This window comes from Artemia sp. Qi Xiang Cuo, chromosome 9 (genome assembly GCF_049724085.1).
Source record: "Artemia sp. Qi Xiang Cuo chromosome 9, ASM4972408v1, whole genome shotgun sequence".
NCBI lineage: Eukaryota > Metazoa > Arthropoda > Branchiopoda > Anostraca > Artemiidae > Artemia > Artemia sp. Qi Xiang Cuo.
Genome location: NC_142802.1, coordinates 20,925,155 through 20,950,136, shown reverse-complemented (window position 1 = coordinate 20,950,136; position 24,982 = coordinate 20,925,155). Strand labels below are relative to the sequence as shown.

Below are 24,982 nucleotides of genomic sequence, written 5' to 3'. Positions count from 1 at the left end.
GTGAGTTTTTCCCCTTTTTTTGAAAGTCAGACAAATTTTCTCAGGCTCTTAGCTGTTGATGGGTAACTTTAAACTTGATGAATTTTATTAATTTAGAATCTGCATAATAAGTTAATTCTTTTGGTATATCCATTGTTATCAAGTTCCATTTTTAGGCTTTAGGTTACTATTGGGCCGAAAGGCTCTTTACTTAGAGTTCATTATCACAAAGTATTTGATAACTGGTACAATATAACATTAAACAATCCACTTTACATAATTGTTAATCAATGATTTTGATTGGAATTCGTCCTCTACTAGGTTGCAGCTACCGCTCCAGCCCTGATGTTAATTGAGGATTCTGATTGGAATTCGTCCTCTGCTAGGTTGCAGCTACCGCTCCAACCATGATTTTAACCAAGGATTTTGATTGGAATTCGTCCTCTTGGTTCCATACGATCACCCGTGAAAAAAAAACAACAACAACAAATAAACGCGCATCCGTGATCTTTCTTCTAACAAAAAACACCAAGTTCCACCTTTTTGCAGATAGGAGCTTGAAACTTGTCAAATAGGGTCTATCATATGTTGAATCTGACGTTGCAACTGCCATTAAGATCTCTTGTTGTTTTAGGGAGTGTTTTCCCCTTTTTTGAAAGTCAGGCAAATTTTCTCAGGCTCTTAGCTTTTGATGGGTAACTTTAAACTTGACGAATTTTATCAAACAGTTCGTGGTAACGAACTTTATAGTAAGAGTGACTCGTCTCAATAGTAACCGAAGCTCTAAAAAACGGAATTTTGATACCAATAGATACATCAAAAGAATCGGATTTTTATGCTGATTTTAAATGTATAAGTTTCATCAAATTTAATGTTACCCATCAAAAGTCATCAACCCACACCTGACTCCACTGGGCTTTTTCAATAGGTAAAATTTCATGGGCTTTTCCAGAGTTTTTGAGAAAATTTCAGCTCCCCGATTTGCCTACAAGTCCATTGGACATAGTTAGTCATGAGTCAATCTAAGAATCTTGGTTGCGTGGCTGCGATTCTGCTGGGCTTTTTCAATTGGTAAAACCCAGTGTATTTGAAAATATGTCAGTCCCCCGATATGACTACAAGTACAGTGGACAGTGTCTGTCATGAGTCAACCCAAAAAAATTTCGGCGACCCCTATTGCAATTCCAGTGGACTTTCCTAGTAGGCAAAACTCATATAATATGAATAATCTTAGTCACCCACTTGCCTGCAAGTCCTGCATGCAAGTATCAAACTCCTTTAAATAGTTTAGAGTTTTCAGAACTATTAAAAAAGAAAAATTAAAGCACATATTCTCTCAAACTAAATTTTATAAGGACTTACTTGAATACCTGAGGTCTTCGGATACCCCTAGTCGTTATTAGGGGGTATACCCGGGGGGAAATCCTCGAACCGCAGTTCCAAGTAAAACTGGAGACCTTGTATAAAATTTATTGTTTGACTTTTTAGTTTTATATTTTAGCCTACATATCTACACATAGATGGAAATAGCAATTCCTTATTAAGGAGTCCGGAGGTTTTACTATAGACAAGTTTGAAAAAAATACTATTTAGTCTACCCAGCCCCCCCCCCTGGATCTGCCTCACTGCTAAAATTTTTGCTATGTAAGTTTATAAATATCAGTGTATATTTAAGCTGAATTGTTGACCTTGTTTGTAATTGGAAATTATAAAGATTCTTTAATGAAGTTCTTTCTTCCTTTTTTAGGATTCCGCTATTGAAAATTTTGCTTCAGCTGGTTATACGGAAAATTGTTCCAGCTACTAAGTAAGTTTTTCCTCATGTATCTTGTTAACACAATTTCTATTGATTCTTCCTGCGGTTTTTTAGAAGTGTTGACTTTAAGCCGGATTGATGAATCTGATATTAAATCTTGGAAGCGAAAGAAGAGCCTTATGGTCTATATCAGAGAGGACTACCTAGAATTGCTCCTCCGAGCTTTCGATTCTTCAAACCGTGTCTCTATTTTTGAGTGGAAAGCTCCGTTCAAGGGAGCAGACACCAGTTTCAAATTTAAGTTAGGCTAAAATCTAAAAATCCTTAAGATGCGTAACGGTCTCAGGCCCATCGCCAAAGTATTTTCTTGGAATATTAAACAGACAATTTACAGATAGAAAAGAACATTTTTACGGTTCGAAAGCGCTGCCATCTGCTGTGACAAGCCGTAATAGAGGCAGAGGCTGTGCATTTGAGACTGAGGCAGAGGAGTCGCATCGCATGTTCCACCTTAATTTTAATATCCTTTGATTGCTCAAGTAAATCCTCTTTTTTAGTAGTGATATTAGAAAGTCGATCCATCTCCTTGAACTAGATCATACAAATACCCTACTTTCAGCTACTGTCAATGGAGACACAAAGCGGCCTTTCCTAAACCCCCTTTTTTCTTTTTTTTCTTTTTTTTTTAATCCCACCTCCTCTCCTCTCAGTGGCACTAACATTAAAAAAAACTATTTTAAACATTACAAAAATCTAAATGCCATCTACACTCTACATTTTACTAAAATTAGCAGTCAAAGAGTGGTCTTCGCATTATTGTACTTCTACTAAAATAATTTTTAATCCATATTAACAAAAAAAATAAAATTCTCTCCTGCAGAGAGGACGTCCCCCCTCCACAGGAAGTCCCCGCTTGCGGTGGCTATTAACAACAACAAACAAAATTTTCTCAAATTCCAATTTTGCAAAGACGCCACTACTAAAAAAAAATATATAATAAAAAAATATAAAAAATATAAAAAAAATATCCCAATAAAAAATAAATAAAAAAATCAACAAAAAAACCAAAAAAAACTTTTACATTATCATTTCAGCTTTTTTTTACAACACACAAAAATAAACACACTAATATTTACGAAAAACAAATAAGCTGAAATGACCACCAAACCCCATTTTTAAACATCATTTTTTCCTTTTTTCATATTTTTTCCTTTTTTGGCTCCTAATTAAAAAAGAAAAAAAAACAATTATCAATAATTTTCTTTAAACTACCTTACTGGCAACGCTGTTTTCTCACTCACTCACGCAAAAAAACTATCTCTTACCAATAAAAAACTCAAACTCTCTCCACTACTTACTTTCTCATTCTCTTTTCCCACCCACCATATTTACAAAAAAATTCATAATTCAAAATAAAAAAAATACTCTCTCCACTCATTTCTTATCTTCAATAATTCCATTTTCTTCTCAATTAAACTCCTAAAACCCTCTAAACACACCACTTTCTTTCTTTTCCTTCTACTCCACACATAATGACACATATTACGAATAACATACCACCAAGAATTTTTCTTTTTCACTTCCAAATCCGAATTTATGTCAAATTTCACCAGCTTTTTCTTTACTTCATCACTTTGAAATTTAATTTTCATTTTTCACTTAAATCAAAAAGAAACGGAAAAAGTCTCTTATTTTCATTGCACTTGATGATCTGGTGGTCTAAACCATCTTCAACTACTTTAAAACGAAAAGAGCATTTTTTACCTTCATTTCTCAGGAAACCTGACACTCTATTTTGGTAAGGCAGAGTCATATGTATGACTTGAAACATAAGCTCTCTCCCTTTTGGTTCCATGGGGAAAGAATGTAGATTTCTAAAGGCATTTTCAAAATTTACAAATGGTTCTTTTCTTTTACATGATATCCGTTATTTTCCTCTTCGGGAGTTATCTCAGTCCTGGTTACCCTGGTTATCTCAGTTTTTCTTTCTGTACTATCTGCCATGAGAAGCCCCTTCTCTTGCAGTTGCTTTAATATCGGGAAAGAATCTTTCATGAAAATTGGGACGTCTGTGTCTGAATTTGTTGAATTAGGATTATTTAGTTGGGGAACCAACCACTCTCTGGTCATTTGAAAGTGTTCTTGTGGTCCATTTAAAAATTCAAGTGTCATTCTAACAAGCATATTTTGGCACAGTTTTCTAAAATCAAGTACTTCTAGACCTCCCAAGTCCTTTGTGCAAAAGAGCAACTTCTTACTCAGTTTTTCTAGCTTACCGCTCCATATAAAACGCCACATATAGGTTTCAATTTTCTTTGCTATAGGTTCCGGGAGGGGTATTACTGGGGCCAGATAAAGTATTCTTGATACACAATACATGTTGACGAAAGTTGATCTCTGGAACAAGGAAAGATTCCTGCCTTTATCTTCGCCACACAGCAAACACTGAATCTCGAGTACTTTCTTTTCCCATGCGTTCTACCAGCAATTTCCTCTGACTGAAAACTCCACGCCAAGTGTCTTTACTACTGTAGGACTGACTTCCAGCCAAGTTTCCTTTTCCAAGCTCCTAATCCAACTCGCCTTTGCGCTTTTCGTTAACGGGAGAATCTTGCTCTTTTTCTTGTGAGTCCTGACGGCAAAATTTTTCTCGTACCATTCTAGTCCCCGCATTACTGTTTTAATGTCACTCACTCCATCGGCGAAGAAATTCCCATCATCCACAAAGGCCTCAGACTTGAGAACTAAAGTTGGCAGTACTCTGATACCCGTTATTCTGGCTTCTATGTATTTCACCAACGGGTCGAGATAGATCTCGAACAGAAATGAAGAGCTTGGGTCACCTTGCCGGAGGGATATTTCAAGGGGAAATTCCTCAGTGAGGCTTCCATTTACCACCACTTTCGCCGCTGCGCCACGGTATAGGTTCTTGTAAAAAACGACAAACTCACCACAAAACGAACACTTCGCCGTCATCAGTTCCCATAGGACTTCCCGGACTACCGAGTCGAAAGCTTTGATAATCTCAACGCATATTAAAACCCATTTGAGATTACTTTCCGATAGTTATTCTCTTCTAAGGAGTAAGTCACGTAAAATTGCTAGAACATGTTGGACTTTTCGACGCTTTATGCCCCCATGTTTGGTCTCACCCAAAATATTTCCCATCAACTTCCTGAGTCTATTCATGAGTACTCTAGAACATAATCGGGTATCACAGGGCAGTAGAGAGATGGGCCTCCAGTTCTCGATATGTTGCATGTCTCCCTTTTTTGGCACTAATATAATGATCGCTAGGGTCTGATCCGGTGTAGCTCCTTCACGTATCATCTCGTTCATTGCTGATAACATAATTTCCGAGATTTCACTAAAAAACACTTTGTAAAAATCGTAGCTTAAACCATCTCTTCCTGGGGCTTTCCCTGTTTTAGTAGAACTTAAAGCTTGTTTTAGTTCATCTTCAGTTATGGGCTGACTTAACATTTCATTCTCGTCCTTTGAAACCTTTCGCTTCACTTCAAAATCATCAAAAGCATTTGCCTCTCTTGCCTCTCTCTTTCCATTTATATAACTCTGAGAAGAAACCGTATACCGTCTTTTTTATTTCTTCGTGGTCATCTGCTATCTTTCCATTATGTGTTTTAGTTCTCTCAATTTTGCTGCCTTCTCGTTTCCTTTTAGTTTTCATGATTGTCGCCAGGCTTATTTGTTCTCCCTCATAAGAATCGTTTAAACGATTTTTTACTGTCCAGTCTTCAAATCTTTTCTGCTCGATTTCCTTTAATTGTCGCCTTATTTCATGGTATTCGAAAATCGGATCGCCTGTATTTTGGTCTATTTCATCTTTCAGTAGGCTAAGGACTTTTCTTAAAAATCGTTCGTGGGCTAACCACTCTCTTTCGCTTTCCTTTTGTAGGTATTTTAGAAAATTTACGATCTGTTCTTTAAATTTAATCCATGCTGTTAGGTGGCTTTCGTCTTGTTGTCGTTCTGTGAGTATTTTACGGATGTTTTCTCGGATTATTTCTTTGTTTCCTTTATCCTTGATAGTATCAGGGTGTAGTTTCCAATACGGAGCTCTCATGAAACTTGTTTTCTATATTTACATCCCCTATACTTGCTCGGACCGCGTAATGATCAGAGAATAAAACGTGCTCATGCTGAATGGAATTTACAGACTTTTCCATCTCCCTGGATATGTAAATCCTATCAATTCTACTTGCTCCTTGGTTTCCGATTCGGGTGAAAGAAGACTCATTCTTTTTCTTTAGAATCCACATGTCTGTTAAATCATATGCTTTTACCAAGCTTTTCAGTTCTTCACTTACTCTCTTTTTGAGACTCGTCCCCGTTCTTGTTTGCACATCCTCTTCTCTGGCTACGCAATGGAAATCTCCCATCAATAATTTACATCCAGTTACAGGGACGTATCTTGGTATGATATTCTGAATAAAATCAGCTCTGGCTTTGATGTTATTACTTCCCGAAGCCATGTGCACGTTTATGAGCGTGATGCTTTAAATCTGGAGGCTACATACGGTTCCATCTTCTTCAAACTTGAAATTCTCCGGGTCCACTGCAATATCCTGCTTTAAGAAAAAAACTGTGTCGAAAGATCCACTTGTTGAGAGAAATGTATAACCACTTACCTGTATTCCACAGACACGAGAAGTGTCAACCTCCTGGACTGCTAATATATCAAAACCTGATGCTTTCAGATACTTCGTAAAAACTTCCTGACGTTTTTTTTTTGCTTTAGCCCGTTTAAGTTCAGGGTTCCAATTGTTAAGTTCATTCTAAAATTCTAAAACTGACAAAAAATATCTTCAGTTTCTTATTTCTTTCCTTTTACTTTGTTTGACTTGGTTTCGTTTTCTGTTCCTTCTGTTTTTCTTTCTTTTGCTTGGTTGTTTTCGTTACCTCCGATGGATACTTCGCTGAGGGTCCTTTTTGGTGTTTGTATCTTTCCTCCTTGTTTCTGAATCCCTTCAGAAGGTTTTTGAGCGGTAGGGGGTCTCAGGGTTCTCTTCTGGACTTCCTCTAGTTTCTTTGGTTGATTCGTTCCATTTTTCTCTTCAGGGTCGTTTTGCGCTTTTTCATTTTCTTTCGCTTTCTCTAAATCCTTTTGTACATTCTCCTCTGTGCTCTTTAGAATAAGGTCTACGGCCATCGATGGTGTCAATTTCCGTATTCCCTCTAGGGCGCTGCTTGAGCCTGACGGCTGACTTACAACAGTCCTAGGCGTTCCCCATGGATTATTAAAATCTCTGCCAATCGGATTTGGGCTTAAAACACTGTTTTTTCTCATGTTTCTTCTGTTTCTAGGGCAATCTTTTGCTTCATGAGTTTCGTCGTGGCATATGTAGCAGGCCTTGGGTTGCTCAGGGTAAAAACATTTATTTTTTCATCCCCACCGAAAATGTTGATAGACGGTGGTATTGGCGTTTTAATGTGCATTAATGAGTTCACTCGACCAGTGTAGACTTTTATAAACTCATCACCACTGTATACTTTCCTTCTGATATTTAGAACAGTTCCATAAACTTGTAGTTCTTTCTTTATGTCCTCGCTGGTAGCTTCTCCCGGGATTTTTTGCAACTGGACTATGACCGGGTGTCGTCCAGAGCTGTCTACATTTACAGGATATATGCTATTTTGGAATCGCATATTCAGCTCATTCGTTTTGCATTTTGATACGAGGTCATCTGCCAGCGTTACCAATTTCATAGTGACTCGCACCTGTCCGAATTTTTAAGATCATTGAAATCGATCGCTCTCACTACTCCAGTGTTTAGGCCCAGTTCCTTGAAAAACCGATGAATGTCGATTTCTCGTACTTCATTTAGGACCGATTCTTCCATCATTCTGAAATCGAACACAACCGTACTTCTGGACATTTTTTTTTTTTTTTTTTTTTTTTTACTATATAAATAAACGCTATCAAACTCTCACTCACACTTCCTTTACACACTTTCCTTTACTTTCTCTTAACAATAATCACAAACAAATACAAAAAAAAAATCACAAATAATAAAAAACAATCACCTAATTCTACACTCACACTCACACACTAACTTACTCTCCAACACTCAACTTACCTATTCTTCCTTTTCGACACGCAAATTCTCCGACCAAAATTTACCGGACGGCAACCTTACATGCCAAAAAAAATTCAGACTCACAGGTTCCATAGCCAAAATTTAATAGCCCCTGCAAACTGACACTTCCGGCAACCCTGCACACTAACACTTCCGGCTACGTCACAGGTGACTCATATGGTTTCCTACCATTTATACACTAAAAACAAACAAAACAAAAATACTCCCAAATTAAACACTAAGACTCACTCTAACTCCTTCTCTAAATTTCACACACAAACTCTCCCTTCTTCACACCGAATTACATACAATTATTTATTATTTTTTCAAAAACAACCACCATGAACAGCGTTGCCAAAGCCCTAAACCGTTCCTAAACCCCTTTTTGGTAGAAAGGCATATTGCACCTTATTCGAACCGGAATCATGCAATTACTGCTTCTCTAGTGTGAGCGATATACAGGAATTATCCTACAGTATTATCTATAGGATAATACCTACAGGATTGTCCCGCAAGAATTTTCGATCTGGTATGAGCAATTCAATCATTTATACCGGCCGTTTTATAGGCTGAAAAACTGTTCTGAACTTATTGTCATTGAGACTTCGAGCTTCTCGTCATTAGAATAAAAGTTTCAATCTAGGAAGAAATGAAGCTAATTTAATATCCTTTTTGAACTTCATTTGTAAAATAATGAGAATCAAATTTCAATGTCCCCCTTCAATTTCATCCTTAAATATTGTCTCAGAAAATACCATTGGACCGTTCTTCGGATCATTATTTTAACTTTGCATCAGGAAGTTGTTACAGGGAAGATAAATTATCCTAGGCGCGAATAGGTCATCCTTTTTGTTAGTGAAGGTAAAATCCTATTTAAACAGCATGATCAGGTTCGACAACGTGGATAAAAATATAATATGAATTATAACCTCAAACGTACTCCATAATTATCTATTAATAAAGGAAGAAACTTGTAAGCTTTGATCTCTTGCTTAGATGTTTTGAATCTGTTGTTTTCATTCGATTTTTTTTTGGAATCTGCACGGAATCCTGACTTAAAATGACATCTGTCTGTAGACGTAAATACGTCCATACGCTGATAGATTGAGTTGACCACACTGCTGTATATCCCACATGGGTACCTAAAATGTTGACTTTTACGCCTTACCCCTCCCCTGAAATCTGTTCCTATAGTTTACCTATTAATTAACATATTTTGCGTATAATTAACCTTTTTTTTTAAAACCTTTGACCCTCCCTCTTTCGATTCTAACACACTTTTCACCTTGCAGAAACATGTTTAGCTCTTCTCTGCCCCCCCCCCCAAAAAAAAACAATAAAAATTTGAGGCCCGTATGGGCCCTAAAAATAAAATCTCTGAAAAGTTTAACTTTATCTCCTGAGCCGTTCTCAAGATATAGGAGGTATGGTATTTTGAGTACGTGGCAACACGTTGTCTTTGATTTATCTCAATACATAACCGCTAATAGGTTTGAAGCCCCGTAACGGCCTAACGGCCTATAGTTGGGCTGACAGAAAACGCTTAGGCCGACCGGATATAAAATGCAGAAGGTCCCTCCTTTTTCAAACGCAAAACTGAATTCCTCCTACCCTTCCACCGTGCTTACTGCCTGAAAGTTTCAACTCCGTTTGCAAGCCACTTCTGACATATTGCAGATAAGGTACATTGAGGGCGTAGAGACTCGAAGTGTCTTTTAATTTAACTGTTTCTTTTCCCTAAAAGTCAGTCGCAATTCAACATCCGATTGCCTCCCCATCTTAAAACACCCCCTGAAACTTTCAATTCGATAACCCAAGCTGTTCTTAAGATGTCGCAGATACGCCATTTGGACAACCTGCCACCACACAAAATAGCGTCTTGTTATTTAACTGAGGATAGGTTAAAAGTTCTTTGGAGCTAATAGTGCAAAAATATTTTACCGGGTTGGAGACAAAAATTGTTTTGTCCCTTCCCCCTCCCCAACATAAAGTTAAAGTTTCAAGGTAATGCAGAAATGTTACCTCCGTGAAAGGGATGCATAAGGTAGTTTTCAATTTGCCTCTGGCCCCTCTCCCAAGTCAAAATGTTAGATTTATTTGACCCCCTCCCCCCATCACTTCCTGAAATTTCCAACTCCAATGACTCTCCCGATCCATTCCTGGGTTATGGTGGAAAATTTGAAAACCCCAGTGCACACAGCGCCTTCTGAGTTACTGAGTCCACATGTCGTTTCCAGACTATACCCTTGACAAACTCCGGGAACCTTGGCCTAGCGAATAATCCGTGAAAACTTCCAATTGATCTAACAACTAATGGGCAATTTAAATAATTTAGGACCATTTCCCTTGGGGCTTTCTGGGTGATATTGAACCTGGAGGAATCCATATTAGACTTTATGACGTTTCTGAACAAAACGGCTCACTAAAGCCGAGAGGTTTTGGGGGTTGGTTAGCAAAAAAAGGAATGGAAGGGAGACAGATTGCCCTCAAATCAAAAGGACACTATAACTTTCGGTTCTAATCGAATAAACCCCTTTAATAGTTTCTTCGACCATTCTTTCCGTAAAAATGTGACAGGGGAATAAAGTTTGTTGGTCCTTTTCTGGCCTTTTTTGGGCCCTGTTTTGGGGGAGCTAGTACGTTGTTTCTGTCTTTACTTCTGCATTGAATTTTTTTTATTATTCCAAAGAGCCCCAATCTTGTATCCCGAACTTAAGGTTATAAGTTGCGAACTTACCGCAAAAAGGGTGTTTCGGTCCTATTTCCCGTCTCTTTTTGGGGGGTTGGGTGTGTGGGTAGAGGTTTAACCCCGGAAAGTATACTTTTACACTAGGCTCCTATTGGCAGACAGACTTAGAGCTTTAAGTTTCAAACTGATCATGGACAAAAGTGTCTTGTCCATTTCAGGGCCCTTCGCACAACAAAATGTATCCAATTGACCGAGATAATTATCCCTGGAAGCTGGAGTCACTCGACTCACAAGATCAGTTAATTCTCAACTCCTATATTATATGCAATTTTTATAATTTACATCCCTTTCCCCAGATTCCATGGGTCATGCTATCCCTGGAGGCAACTTCATTGAATCTTTAGGCCATTTTGAACAAAATTGTCATCTAAATATTTCGATTAGAAATCAGTGGGCTCTGTGGGCCAGGTAGCAAAAAAAAAGGCAACGAGACAGAAATGGTTGCCCTTTATTCGCTTTTGACTCCTAAAAAGGGCACTAGAACTCTCAATTTCCAATCGAGTTTCTACCTCAGAAGTTTCTACCTCCACTCCTTCAATACATATCAGGCAGGGGGAAAAGTAGGGGAAACATGGTTCTTTATTTAGGCAGTACTGTAGCGCTGCCTCTGATTGACATCATGACCCAACTGTTGAGAAGAAATAAGTAAAAAATAATTCAGGTTAACAAAACTAGCAAACTTTTGGATATAGCCAAGGGTAGGGGTGTAGCTTTAGCTTTTTGAGTGGGGGGGGCAAGAGGGTCAAAGTTGAGCTTCTTTCACTGTTAAGATTGTCTTCACCTTCTGTTAATGTGTTACTATAAGAAGACGTAGATAGGAATCAAACCCCATCCCTTTTCAATACCTTCTTCTTCTTCTTGTTCCATTTTCCATTGCTTTTTTAAAGTTGGTTCTGAGCCAAAGAAAGAAAGTAAGGAGCTCTGAAGTCTCTTGGTTTTATTATCCTGTTATGACCAAATAAAATTAATACAAATTATATTTTTAACAACGTTATAAAACACATGAAAGTTGAGAGCTGGACAAAGCTGGTTTTTACGGACCATTTAACCACATGTGCATGCCTTCTACAACCTGATAGGAGGGGGGGTGTACCAAGCGGTTAAAAAGTAAAGATAGCAGGTTCCTTTTTTAAGTCTTCAATAGGACACTTTTCTTCAAGTGATAACGAAGAAAAGTTACTATTTAGCAAATACTTTACTCGGTTAAATTCAAAAATCTTACAAAATATATAAATGAACTATGCACACGCATCAAACAAACATAAATTAAGTTGTGGATAGCTTTAACTAAGGCCGTCAGCAATGAGTTGCTGCAGACGACAGTTGCGTACTGTAAACAAGCTTTCAGGTGGGTGATGGTGAGCTAAATAAACTCGGCTTTTTTGCCAGCTTTACCGATAATAATAAAGCGCATATCCTCTTTCTACTTCCTTCAACTGCAGCGCACATCACAGGAGTCTAAATCTTACAGTTCAGCTACGCACTATTCCAATAATCCGGTGAATCTCGTCATTCAGGTGCATGTGATTTGAAAGTGACGTCTTAGCAAATCAAAAAGTACACCCTTTAAATTGTCATTGTTGAAACGTTATATAGGAAAATTATAACCCCCCCTCATTGAACAACAAGAACAAAAAATCACTTTTTATGTGGGCAGCAGTGATATGTCCTCTTATTTTTCTTCGTTACTATTGAGGCACCGGAACATCATAGAGAGCTGTTTAAGGACTCATAAAAGCTAATTCTTATATCTAATCGTTTTTTTTATATATTCGACACAAAATGCCACATGGCATGGAATGGAAAAGCTGGTCCAGATACATGGACATCATAGAGAGCTAATTGTGGTCTGATTTATAAACTAATTTTTATATTTATTTGCTCTTTATAAACTTGACTTAACAAAGCAATCATGAAGCGCCACATGACACCCAACAAACGCAATTCGGGTTGTTTTTTCATTTTAAAAAATAACAAAAAAGGATGTTGTCCAATGAAAAAACTCGGCAGACGAGCAAAAAACTCGGTGAAAATTTTCCTCCATTGAGAATCCCCTTGGAAACTTACCTTCCATATGAAATAACTACAGTATTTTAATTCAAATTATTCGAAAAAAAACAAATGCGTGATTTATTTGCTTGTCGTTGAGCATTGTTTGATTAGGAATGTGAAGAAAATCTGAACAATTCTTGGCAGCATTGTGGTTGAAACCATACATTAACTAAAACTTGCCAGGGATGCCTATCGGATGGTAAAAGGTGACACCTAAAGTTTGAAAATTACCTTCCTCTTTGTATCTTTGTTTAAAAAAAACCTAGGAAATTACATATTTTTTGCGTAAATCAGGGCACGGGGGATAAAAATTTCCAGAGGGGAGGGGGGTGGGGGTACTGAATATTATTATGCCTAAAATTTCTTTCACCAAACAAAGCTCGGTCTCCTAGTGCTGCATGTTAAACCTGATAAAAAATAGATAGAGTATGGGTTGGTATCACTTAGATGTGACTTAGATGTGACCATAAAAGTTTTAAATTATGAGAAAAATATACATATATTATTTACTTAGATGTGACCATAAAAGTTTTAAATTATGAGAAAAATATACATATATTATTTGGATTCACTTCATCCTACTCAAAGCCGACTTTTCGCACAGTATGCTGATGCAGAGATAAATGTCACACTAGTAGCGCTGGTGTCACATGCAATACGATAAATAACAATAATAATCGTCATTATATTTATGTCAATTCTTTTTTTTGAGCTGGTCAAAAGAAATGGTTAGAAAAGCGAAAATAGCGAGAAGTCAGCATGGTATTGGACATAGAGGAAGTTTTACATTTATGGGTCCAAAATGCAAGGAATAGGACGTTATCAGCGCTTATTGGTTTTTTCAATTACAAATAAGATGATTTGAAACTATTTTGGAGTTTTGGTTTAAGTATTGGAAGCAAAAAATTACAACAACTAAATGATTCCTGGAGCTAATCCCCCCTACTAACTTCTATGACTAAACTGCAACAGATTTGTAAGAATATTACCATACAAAGCACAAAGTCTTATTTTCTTTTTCAATGATTTCTTTTTCATGTTTTTCAATGAAAAAAAAATTCTTGCTTTCTTTCAATTAATTTTTAAAATCCTAATTAATTTTTGATTTCTTAAAGTTATAAAAGTGAAAACATTTATAAAAAAATTTTTTCAGTAAAGTACAAATTATATTCTGGTTTTTAGAAAGCATAGGGTTTAGAACCCTACTCAGATTAATTTCTGCTCGTTTTGCGTTTGACTTATTTTAATTTCTGTTTGTTTTGGGTTTCATTTAGATTGATACTGATTTGTGGTAGTTGTATGCTTGGTAGATTATTTGATTCTATTTTTGTTCATTTTTGGTTTAATGGAGATTTTTACTTTTTTTTTATAAAATATTTTGCTCAAAAAGTTTTTTGATTAATTTCATTTCGTTTTATATTGACATAGTCTTTTTTAGGGAGAAAGACTGAACCTCTTTTGAAGTTGAACAACCATTCCTTCCTTAAAAACCTTGAATACCTCCTGGGTATAACTTACATCTCTTGCCCGTAATCTCTGGTGTTTGTTTCAACCCCAAAAGCCTTTCTATATGTTATTTAGACTATTTTGAATAGAATGGCTATCTCAAAATTTCTATTAGACACATTTCAGAACAAAACAACGTGTGTGTAGGGGGGAGGGGTAGCTCCCCTCTGATCACTTTGACTCTTAAAAAGAGCACTAGAGCGTCTGATTACAAATCCAATGAGCCCCCTCCGAAGTTTATATGACCACACTTTCTATAAAAACCCTATATGTCCGCAGGGCATAACTTACAACCTTTGCCCCGAGGGCTTGGGTTCCAGACCTTTTTGATAGGCTGAACAAAATGGCTATATCAAAATTTGATTGAAAGTGGGGAAATGATAGGCGTGAGGGGGGCATTTGCCCTCTGATCGCTTTTGACTTATAAAAAGGGCACTAGTCCTTTCAATTTCCAATCAAATTAGCCCTTTTTGAAGCTTTTACGGCAAAAATTTCTATAAAACGTTATATGCCCTAAGGGCATAACTTACAACCCTTGTTCTGAAGGCTATGGGGGGAGTATTTTCATCCTCAAAGACATAATTTCCACACCTTTCAACTACGTTGAACAAAATGACCTTATCAAAATGTGGATCAGAAATGTTTGGGGAAATGATGGGCGTGGGGGGGGGATTCTCCCTCCGATTACTTTCGACTATTAAAATGGGAAACAGCCCTCTCAATTTCCAACCGAAAAAGCCCTTTTTGAAGTTTTTACGATAATACTTTCTATAAGAAAACTTCATATACCCCCAGGGCTTGCAACCTTAGCCCTGAGAACAGTGAGGGAGTTGTCACACTCAAAAACATAAGTTCCGACCCTTGAACCAAGTTCAACAAAATGGCATTATCAAAATGTTGATTGGAAGTGCTTGGGGAAATAATGGACATTGGGGGGGGACATTTGCCCTCCGATCGCCTTTGGCAATTAATAAGGGCACTAGCCCTCTCAATTCCCAACTGAATGAGTCCATTTTGAAGTTTCTACGACAACGCTAGCAAAGACCTAATTTCCATAACTTTCAACTACGTTGAACAAAATGTCTATCTCAAAATTTTGATTGGATATGCATGGGAAATGCTGGGCGTGAAAGGGGCTTTAGTTGCCGTCCAATCAGTTTGGACTATTAAAAAGGTTCGAACACTGGAATGTTTTATTTAAGTTTTGCTGACTTTAGCGTGTTTTATTTAAATTATATTCAAAAATAAACATGCCCTTACAGTTACTTCATATGGGAAAACTTGGGCTCTGGAAAATATTTTATATATATAGGCCTATATATATATATATATATATATATATATATATATATATATATATATATATATATATATATATAATATATATATATATATATATATATAATATATATATATATATATATATATATATATATATATATATATATATATATATATATATATATATATATATATATATATATATATATATATATATATATATATATATATATATATATATATATCGATGCTTGATCCATGAAGAGTAGTAAGAGTTGTTTCGCAAACTCGATATACTTCTCTATCATTTGCCGAGTGGAGAAAATCTGGTCTATGGTAGAGCGGTCTTTTCGAAAGCTTGCTTGGTATTCCTCTAATATATGGTTTGTCAGAGATTTCAGACGGTCAAGAAGTATTTTTGTAAGAATCTTCGCCGGTTGGCTAGTTAAACTTATTGGTCTGTAGTTGTTACAGTCGCCCTTTTCTCCCCTTTTAAAAAGGGGGATGATGCTGGCTTTCGCCCAAGCTCTGGGGAAGTGGCCCGTTTCCCAGACACTTGTTATGACTTTGTGATAGACATCGACCACTTCTTCTGGGCCTGCTTTGAATAGTTCAGACTGAATACCATCCAGACCTGGGGCTTTATTTGTTTTTAGAGATTTTATTGCTGAGAGTACTTCCTCTCTTAGTGGAGGAGGGCTTGGGTCAACTGGGTATTGCGGTTTTGGGAAGGATAGTAAGATGTTCGGGTCGGGCGTTGTTGTGGGGCTCAGTTTTTCACAGAACTGATCCTTCCATCGTTCTCGTCTTCCCTTGGAGTCTGTGATTGGGAGCCCGTGTTTATCTAACAGTGTAGGAGCGGCCGAGGGCTTCTTTTTTGACAGTTCATGGACTTGAAGTGGATGTTACCTTTTTAAAAGAGTTCTTCACACTCACGATATTTGTCACTGGCTTAGTGTCGTAGAGCTTGCCGGATTTTCTTTTAATTTTCTTTTGCCGGATATCTTGGTAAGCTTTTCTTAGGCTGTTGGGGTTTCCGAATACGCAAACGGAGCTCAGACATTAGAACATGATCTGAGTCGAAGTCGCCGCCGACTATGGAAACTGTGTTCAGCACTGATTATTTCCATCGCTTGCGGACAAGTATGTTATGAATCGTGTTTGCAGTGCGGCCGTCAGGGGATCTCCAAGTGACTTTCCTTCGTTCTCTATGAAGGAACATGGTGTTTGTTATTAAAAGTTTATTGTCCTGACAAAAGTCGATGAGTATCCCCTCTAGTTTTGCCGCCCATGCCCGAACTTGCCCATGACGTCCTCAAGTTCATCATTTGAGTGTCCGAGAGTGGCGTTGAAATCCCCAATCACGAACAGAACATCTTTCTTGGGAGCTATGCCAACGGTGTGTTGGAGATGACTGTAGAATTCTTCGGCTTCTTGGTCACTCCGGGACGAGTATGGGGCGTAAACTTGGATTATGTTCATGTTGGCAATGGATCCTTTCAGACAAATGGTGATAATACGTTTAGAGACAGGATGGACGGCAAGAAGAGACTGTTTCGCTCGCTTAGAGAGGAGGAAACCGACACCTTGGCGGTGAACTCCATCACTTCTTCCAGACGTGATGAGGGTGACGTCGTTTATTCTTTCTATTCCTGTGGAGGGAAGGTGAGTCTCAGATAGTCCAACGATATCCCAGCGGTAACGGTTCATATCGTTCAGGACTAGTTCCCTTTTTCCTGGTTTGGCCAGTGTGCGTACATTTAGCGTTCCGAGTGAGAGATATGTTTTTGGGAAGAATAAGTGAAGTCTTCTCCAATTGGAGAGTCGTCAAGTCGGATAAATGATTGTCGGCTGCCCCGGACGCGGTAACATAATCATAATCCATCATCATCAACAATGTCATTCTCGCTATTTGCAACTCATGGTCTCATACCGTCGGTTACCCCGGACGCGGTAGCTCGAATTCTTACTTTTTATTCGCCATTTTCATCATTAATATATAAGAGAAGGAGTTTCATGGGTAATTTGTTGGGGTAACGGTAAGCCACTCCTCTCTACCCTTAGCAGAGGTAATTGTCCACAGAGCTTGTCCATAGAGCCTGTATTTCTGACCCCCAGGCGAGGGTGCCCCAGTTTAAATTATGGACCCTTAGGGACTGGGTCCCCCCTTGGTCCGTGCCTCCTGTTTGTTGGAGGTACCCTACACATCTGTAGGGCGTTCCCCTATCTGCCACCCGGAGACGTGCGCTGAGTGGCCTGGGGATAGCCCCCACTGAGAAGGTGACACATTAGGTACTCAGCAAAGTAAAGAACGAATTTGAAACTTAAAACCTGCAACAGTTTTAAATTTACTTAATTGTTTTTCTCCAAATTATTGGGGGGCAACTGTGCCCCCCCCCCTAGACGACACCACTGGCCAAGGGGTATGATTTGGCATTAGGGGGGGATTGCAATCAAACTGAAAGCAACTATAAAAATTAGTTAAATTTAGTTTTTCTGAATAAGAATAAAGTAAGAATTTCTTTGTTATTGTAGCTGGTTTAGAACGGGAGTCTTCCATTACTTTCACTACTTGAATGTTGCATACTTGCCTGATCTACCCCCTAAAACTGGCACGTAAGGTGTGAAAACGGAGCTTAAGCCCTTCTCCTCTGTGAAAGAACCAAAGAAGTATCTTTCGGTTAACCGTATTTTTTCAAAATTGCTTTATTTTTTTTTTAAATGCTCAAACCTTAGACAGTAGTCCCTTCGTGATTTAGTAGTTTAACCATGCATATGTTGTGCCAGCTGAAGAAAAGAACCGAAACCCAGGTGGGCTGACATAAATACCCTTTTGTTTGAATATAAAACTCTGGAGACACGCGATCATAGATTGACCGTTTCTAACATAATGACTAAAGGAAGTTTACATCAATTAACCTTTTGGGTTTTCCTTTAATTGTTGTATAATTGTTTCACCTCTATAATTTTATGTGTTTCTGATTACCGGGATTTTGGAATGGCTTATTTGCGTCTTCAGAACATTTATATCTAGAATTTTGTTTTTATACTATATAATCATTGGCGACTGAGACAGATTGCCAACCTTCGAGGAAAGTGTAAGGTCCCTTGTTCTGAGTGAGAGGCCGAAATATTTCCCTTTTTTGTAAGGGTGGCATCTAAACGAATTCTTCTGGAGGTCTCATTGGTTATTTTGACACTAAATATCCACTACTGCTACTAAGAAAGATATTTCACGCTATTCCAGCAATCTAGGAGCCAGATTGTTTAGTTTCCATTAAGCATGATGACACTATAGCATATACCCATTTTCCCGCCGTCCTCCTAACAGTTGTTAGCTAACGAGGTCAACGAATTTTAAGTCAACTCGTGGTTGGTCAAAAATTTGTTTGAGGATTTAAGCGGAATATTCAAAAACTGATAACGCAGCAAAACAGAAAAAGTAGTTTCTACGCTAAAAAATTTAATAGCGATTTTTCTATTATTTCTTAAAGTTCGAATTCTTTTGTTGGTCTCGTACAACTATCTTTAGAGAAAGGCTACCTACTAGGCTGTATTGGATTGATTTTTCAAAGCTTGTATTTTTTTTGTAATTTTCATCTCATCAAATGCGTTTTTGGGTATTACTAGTTGACATTTTTTTACACTGTTGAACTCCAACCACCTTCCAAAGTAACTACTACTACTACTACACACCCTTTGTAAATATAAGCCGAATGAGGCAGACTTCTCTGTCTCGCCCTCATTAAAGCTTTTGCGTTGGTCGCTTCTCAAAGAGTTCATATATGTGACACAAAGAAGGGCGTAATGAGTCATCCTCTAGGCTATTACGGTTGCAGTAATTCAGAAGATTTTATGTTAAACAGTAAAACTTTAACAGAAGATTGAAAAAAGCTGGCATTTTTTTTTGAATCCCCTTACTGTTATTATTACTACTGCTACTAATACTTCATTGTGGAATCAAGCCGCCCGACGCCAAAACAGCTCTCCATGTTCCTCCTCTGCCCCAATCCTCTTATTGTCCATGCCACTCCACTCCTATTACTATTAGAAACTCGTTGTTTATGCTAGGAAGGTTTTTCTAGGCATCTGAGATACGGCAAAATCCATTTTGAAATCAAAAGCTCCTTTTCCCAACTATTTCTAGGAGCCCGTCTAGATAAGTGTCAACAAATTGAACCTACTGATTAAAAGGTTTTTTTTAGTTTAAGGTGATGAGATGCAATTCTAGGCAGGGACTTATTCGGGGGAGGAGGATCGGCCCCTCTTGGGATCCGGCATTTCTCTTAAATTTCTGTATGCTTCTTATTCAGATTAAATAAAAAAAACAAAGTTTTTTTTTACTGAAAGTAAGGAACGACGTTAAAACTTAAAACGAACAGAAATTATTCCGTATATGAAAGGGGCTGTCCCCTCCTCAACGCCTCGCTATTTACGCTAAAGTTTTTTATTGTTTTAAAAAAAAGTTGTGAGACAGAGTCAAACTTTAGCGTAAAGAGCGAAGTGTTGAGGAGGGGACAGCCCCTGTCATATACGGAATAATTTCTGTTCGTTTTAAGTTTTAATGTCGCTCCTTACTTTCAGTTTAAAAAACTTGTTTTTTTTATTTAATTTCTGATCGTTTTTTAGTTAATGCAGCTTTTATTTTGGCTCATCGTCATTGAATAAGTAAACAAAATTTTCATAAAATTTTTACTCTTCTTTTGCTAAATGGCTGTCTCTAAATTTGGTTCTGACGTAATTTACAAATTAACTTACGTAACGAACTTCTATATTCGTATATTTTTCTTCTGGCAAAAAGTGCGTTGAAGATATAATTTCAGATTTTTGCAGATATGAACTTGAAACCTATGTTATAGGGTTTTCTGATGCGCTGAATCTGACGGTTGGATTTTCATTAAAATTCTTTCACTTGTAGGGGATGTTTCCTCCCTCTTTAAAAAAGCAGGTAAATTTTCTCAGGCTCTTAGCCTTTGATGAGTAATACTAAACTTAATAAAATTTATATATTTAGAATCATCATTATAAGCCCATTCTTTTTATAAATTTTTTTACATCAAATTTCCGTTTTTAAAATTTTGGCTTAATATTGAGCCGTATCGTTTTTTTTTGTTTTTTTTTTTTTTTTTTTTTATTACGTATATGTTATTACGTGACATATGAGGGGGTTCTCCTCTTAGTCAATACCACGCTCTTTACGTTAAAATTTAAAAAAAAATTAATTCTCAAACCCCTGAATCACAAATGCCGTTTAATTAGAATAGATAGCTCTTTTGAAAGCACTAAAAAAATTGTAGCGTAAAGAGCGAGGTATTGACTTGGGGGAGAACCCCCTCATATACGTAATAATTTCTGTTCGTTTTAAGTTCTAATGTTGCTTCTTACTTTCAGTTGAAAAAACTTGTTTTTTTTTAAAATTAAAATCTGATCGTTTTTTAAATAATGCTTGGAAATCCGGCGCACCCTTCATAGAAATGTCCCTTACCCCGAAGAAACATCCTCCATGGAAAGATTCTCCCGAGTAACCCCCTCCTCCAGCCCTCCCCCCACCAGAAAAAAAATCCTTCCTGAAAATGTCTGTATACGTCCCAATAACCATTGCAATATTTAAGCAATGGGCAAAGTTCATATCTTGCAGCCCTTCCCCTGGGAACTGTGGGGGATTAAGTCATCCTAAAAGATTATATTTATTAGATTTTCGACTATGCTAAACAAAATAGCTATCTCAAAATTTTAATCGGGTGACTTTGAGAAAAAAATGAGCGTGGGAGGGGGCCTAGTTGCCCTGTATTTTTTGGAGGGCACGTGTCGTGATCTTTCTTCGAGAAAAAAAAATGCAAATTTCCACCTTTTTGCAGAGAGTAGCGTGAAACTTCTTTAATAGGGTTCTCTTATAAGCTGAATGTAATGGTGTAATTTTCGTTAAAGTTAATTAAAAATGCAAAATTCCACATTTTTGCAGATAGGAGTTTGAAGTTTCTTTAATAATGTTCGTTGATAAGCTGAATCTGATGGTGTGAATTTCGTTAAAGTTAATTAAAAAAATTTGCAATTAAAACAAAATTCTATTGTTAAAAAAAATGAGTTGTGAGAAAGTCAAACTTTAGCGTAAAGAGCGAGGCGTTGAGGAGGGGACAGCCCCTTTCATATACGGAATAATTTCTGCTCGTTTTAAGTTTTAACGTCGTTCCTTACTTTTCGTTAAAAAAAACTTGTTTTTTTTATTTCATTTGTGAACTTATTTTAATTAATGGATGCTTTGATTTTGGCTCACCGTGCATGAATAAATAAAATGAAATTTGACTATTCATTTTACTTTTATTTGGTTAAATGGCCTTCTCGAAAGTTGTTTAATTTTATTTCCGAACGTTTTTATTAGTAATAAATTTACGTAACTTGCGAATTAACTTACGTAACGAATTTCTATTCATATATTTTAATACGTATATTAGGGGGTTTGCCTCCTAGTTAATACCTCGCTCTTTACGCTAAAGTTCTAATTCTGTTCCAATTCTTTAAAAATGACCCCTTAATCCCAAAGGCCGTTAGTTAGAATAAATAACTCTTATGAAAGTACTAAAAAATCTTTGGCTTAAAGAGCGAGGTATTGACTAGAAGGTGAACCCAATCATATAGCTAGTACTTTTTCGTTCATTTTAAGTTTTGATGTTGCTCCTTGCTTTCAGTTGAAAAACTTGTTTTTTTTATATTTAATTTCTGATTTTTTTTAAATAATGATGGGAAATCCGGCGCCCCCTTCATAGCCATGTCCCTTCCCCCAGGAAAACTTCCTTCATGAAAATATCCTCCTATACAACCTCCGACCCATCCCCACCCCCCACGACCATAAAACAATCCCCCTGAAAATGTTTTTATACTTCCTAATAACCAATGCTATATGTTAACATTGGGAAAACTTCCTAACCTTCAGCACTCCCCCGCGGGGCTTTGAGGGATTAAGTCATCCTAAAAGACATATTTATAATATTTCAGACCATGCTGGACAAAATGGCTATCTCAAAATTTTGATCGGGTGACTTTGGGAAAAAAATGAGCGTGGGAGGGGGCCTAGCTGCCCTCCATTTTTTGGTCACTTAAAAAAGGCGCTAGAACTTTTAATTTCCGTTCGAAAGAGCCCTTCCGCGGTATTCAAGGAGCGCTGGATCAAAACGATCACCCCTGGGGAAAAAAACAAAAAAAAAACAAAAAAAAAACAAATAAACACGCATCCGTGATCTTTCTTCTGGCAAATAATGGAAAATTCCACATTTTTGTAGATAGGAGCTTGAAACCTCCACAGTAGGGTTCTCTGATACGCTGAATATGATGGTGTGATTTTCATTAAGGTTCAATAACTTTTAGGGGGTCTTTCCCCCTTTTTTCGAAAATCAGCTAAATTTTCTCAGGCGCGTAACTTTTGATAGGTAAGATTAAACTTGATGAAACTAAATATTTTTGATTTCAGAATTAAAATCTGATTCTTTTGATGTATCTATTGGTATCAAAATTCCGTTTTTTAGAGTTTCGGTTACCATTGAGCCGGGTCGCTCCTTACTTACAGTTCGTTATCACGAACTTTTTGATTATCAAATAAAATTCGTTTTGTTTCGTCATTGCCTCAGCCCCAGAAAAAAAATTCTGCCTAATTCTAAGTTTTACCAGAAGAAAGTCGCATAATGACTTCTGAATCATTGCAGCCGCTTTCCAGTATTGGGTTGGCAATCTAAAAAAGAAAATATCAAACTAAATGATGTGTACAAAATAATTCAAGTGAGAAAAGGTGACTACTGCAAACAGAAAAATAATAAGTTTTTGAGGAAAACAAACATTAATTATTTTCCGAATCAGTATAATTACCAGTTCATTTGATGTTCAAAGTAGTCTCACTAATGGTTGTAACCTGGAACTAGATAGCGTAGCCACGAAAGGAAAAATGTGCCGAAAGTATAATGATTCTTTATTCTAACACCGGTCAATGCTGCTCTATGAGAAAGTCCAAACACATCAAAATATTAAATACGTCAGGCCTGGTAGGAAATTATACAAATATATTTGAATACAGTTGTTTCCCATCCATATGAAAGTGCATTTACTTTAACAGCTGAATAAACACTTTAAAAGAATTCAACGGTATAATATATGTGAAGCATTTTTGGGCGTTTGCATGACACCATGTAGCGTAAAATTTGAATGATGAGAGAGATCAATTATACTAAATAAATAGATGTAGTGTTAGTGAGACAGTGACACTAGGCCTTGTTGACATAGCGGATTGTAAAACAACCGAAAAACTTTAAGGTGGAGCCGGATGCGTATATAAGGAATTTTCTTTGAGATGGGAGGAGGGTATCTGTTGAAACAGATGAATTTTACCCGAATTGCATAAAATTGTAGCAAATATCATAGAATTTAGGGAAGAAGGGCACGGCCGAACTTCCAGAAATGCCTAGGTAAAGAAAAATTTGTGTTTTTTTTTTCATTTCAAAAGTTTTGCCTAGAAGTTATGTTTTACATGTCACTTTTGCACAAAATGTCTAATAGCTAAAATTCTTGTAAAAAAAAACTTCCAGGGAACTATCCTCCGGGTCAATTTTTGTCGATGACTTTTTCTGTGTCCTCCAGGTAGACAGTGTTTTGGCAAAATCTTCTTTGGCAAGTCATCTTGACTGCTGCCCCTACTGCGTTTTTACTACCGAATAGTAGAAAAAGCTAACAGTGCGAGTAAAGAAAGCAGTAGAGCAGTGAAGTAGATGATAAAAGGCTAACAAAGCTAGCTTTTGAAACTCATTCTGAGAGACAAAGTTAACTTCATCCAAAGGCTTTGAACTTCATTCCAATGTTTTCAAAATGTATTTTTAGTTCTTGGTTAGTGCTAGATGATATTGCAGCAATGTTGGACTATTCTGGTCCCGGGTTTTTATTCAGGTTGCCCTCTCAGTTCTCCCCCTGCCCTCTCAGTTCGGCTGCGGTCATTAGCAATCATTGTTTCTTAGACAAATGTTTTGATGGTGAATTTGCAGGCTTAGTGACACATTTTCTTCCTCAGTTGGCACTAAATGATGTTTGGGATAGTTTTTCTTTATTAATCTGGACCCCCTATTTTTATTGTCCCCCCCCCGCTCCATTTAAATGTAATCGTTAACCATTTGATGGTTTTATAGGGTTCGCGATGTTTTGTTTAGCAGATAATTAGGAAAGCAAACTTTTCTTAATTACATAAAAAAGAGTACGGTTTGAAAAGGATTTCAGCTTTTAATATTTCTTTATGGTAATTATATTAATAATTATTAATATATATATTATTAATATTTATTTAATTATATTATTATAATATTATATTATTATTATTATAATTAAATTATATTTAATTATTAATATATTATTAATAAATTTAATAATTCTTTAGGTAGTACTAGTACCTAAAGCAGGTGGAGTATCACTTCTTACTTCTCAAACACTAAAAAGTAGAGAAGGAATGTTTGTAATTTGTAAAACACAAAATCTGTCTCAATACCTTTTTGATACATCTCCTGTCGACTCGTCTTTTCAAGGTTCAGTCTC

General features: G+C 36.9%; 2 protein-coding genes across 7 annotated transcripts in view; one reads left to right on the top strand and one right to left on the bottom strand.

Moving 5' to 3' along the window:
• MED18 (mediator complex subunit 18) overlaps positions 1-24,982 on the top strand; it is a 447,146-nt gene that overhangs the window by 205,584 nt on the left and 216,580 nt on the right. For all 6 annotated transcript variants that reach the window (XM_089094358.1, XM_089094361.1, XM_089094360.1 and 3 more), the window contains one exon: positions 1,727-1,786. The gene's annotated coding sequence lies outside the window, so the exon portion shown is untranslated. The remainder of the gene's footprint in view (positions 1-1,726; positions 1,787-24,982) is intronic.
• LOC148948437 (uncharacterized) lies at positions 7,459-17,131 on the bottom strand. The gene is made up of 3 exons (XM_089094926.1): positions 16,726-17,131; positions 15,710-16,313; positions 7,459-7,600 (listed from the first exon to the last, which is right to left on the bottom strand). The coding sequence occupies exons 1-3, from the start codon at positions 17,129-17,131 to the stop codon at positions 7,459-7,461; spliced, it is 1,152 nt and encodes a 383-aa protein (XP_088951052.1).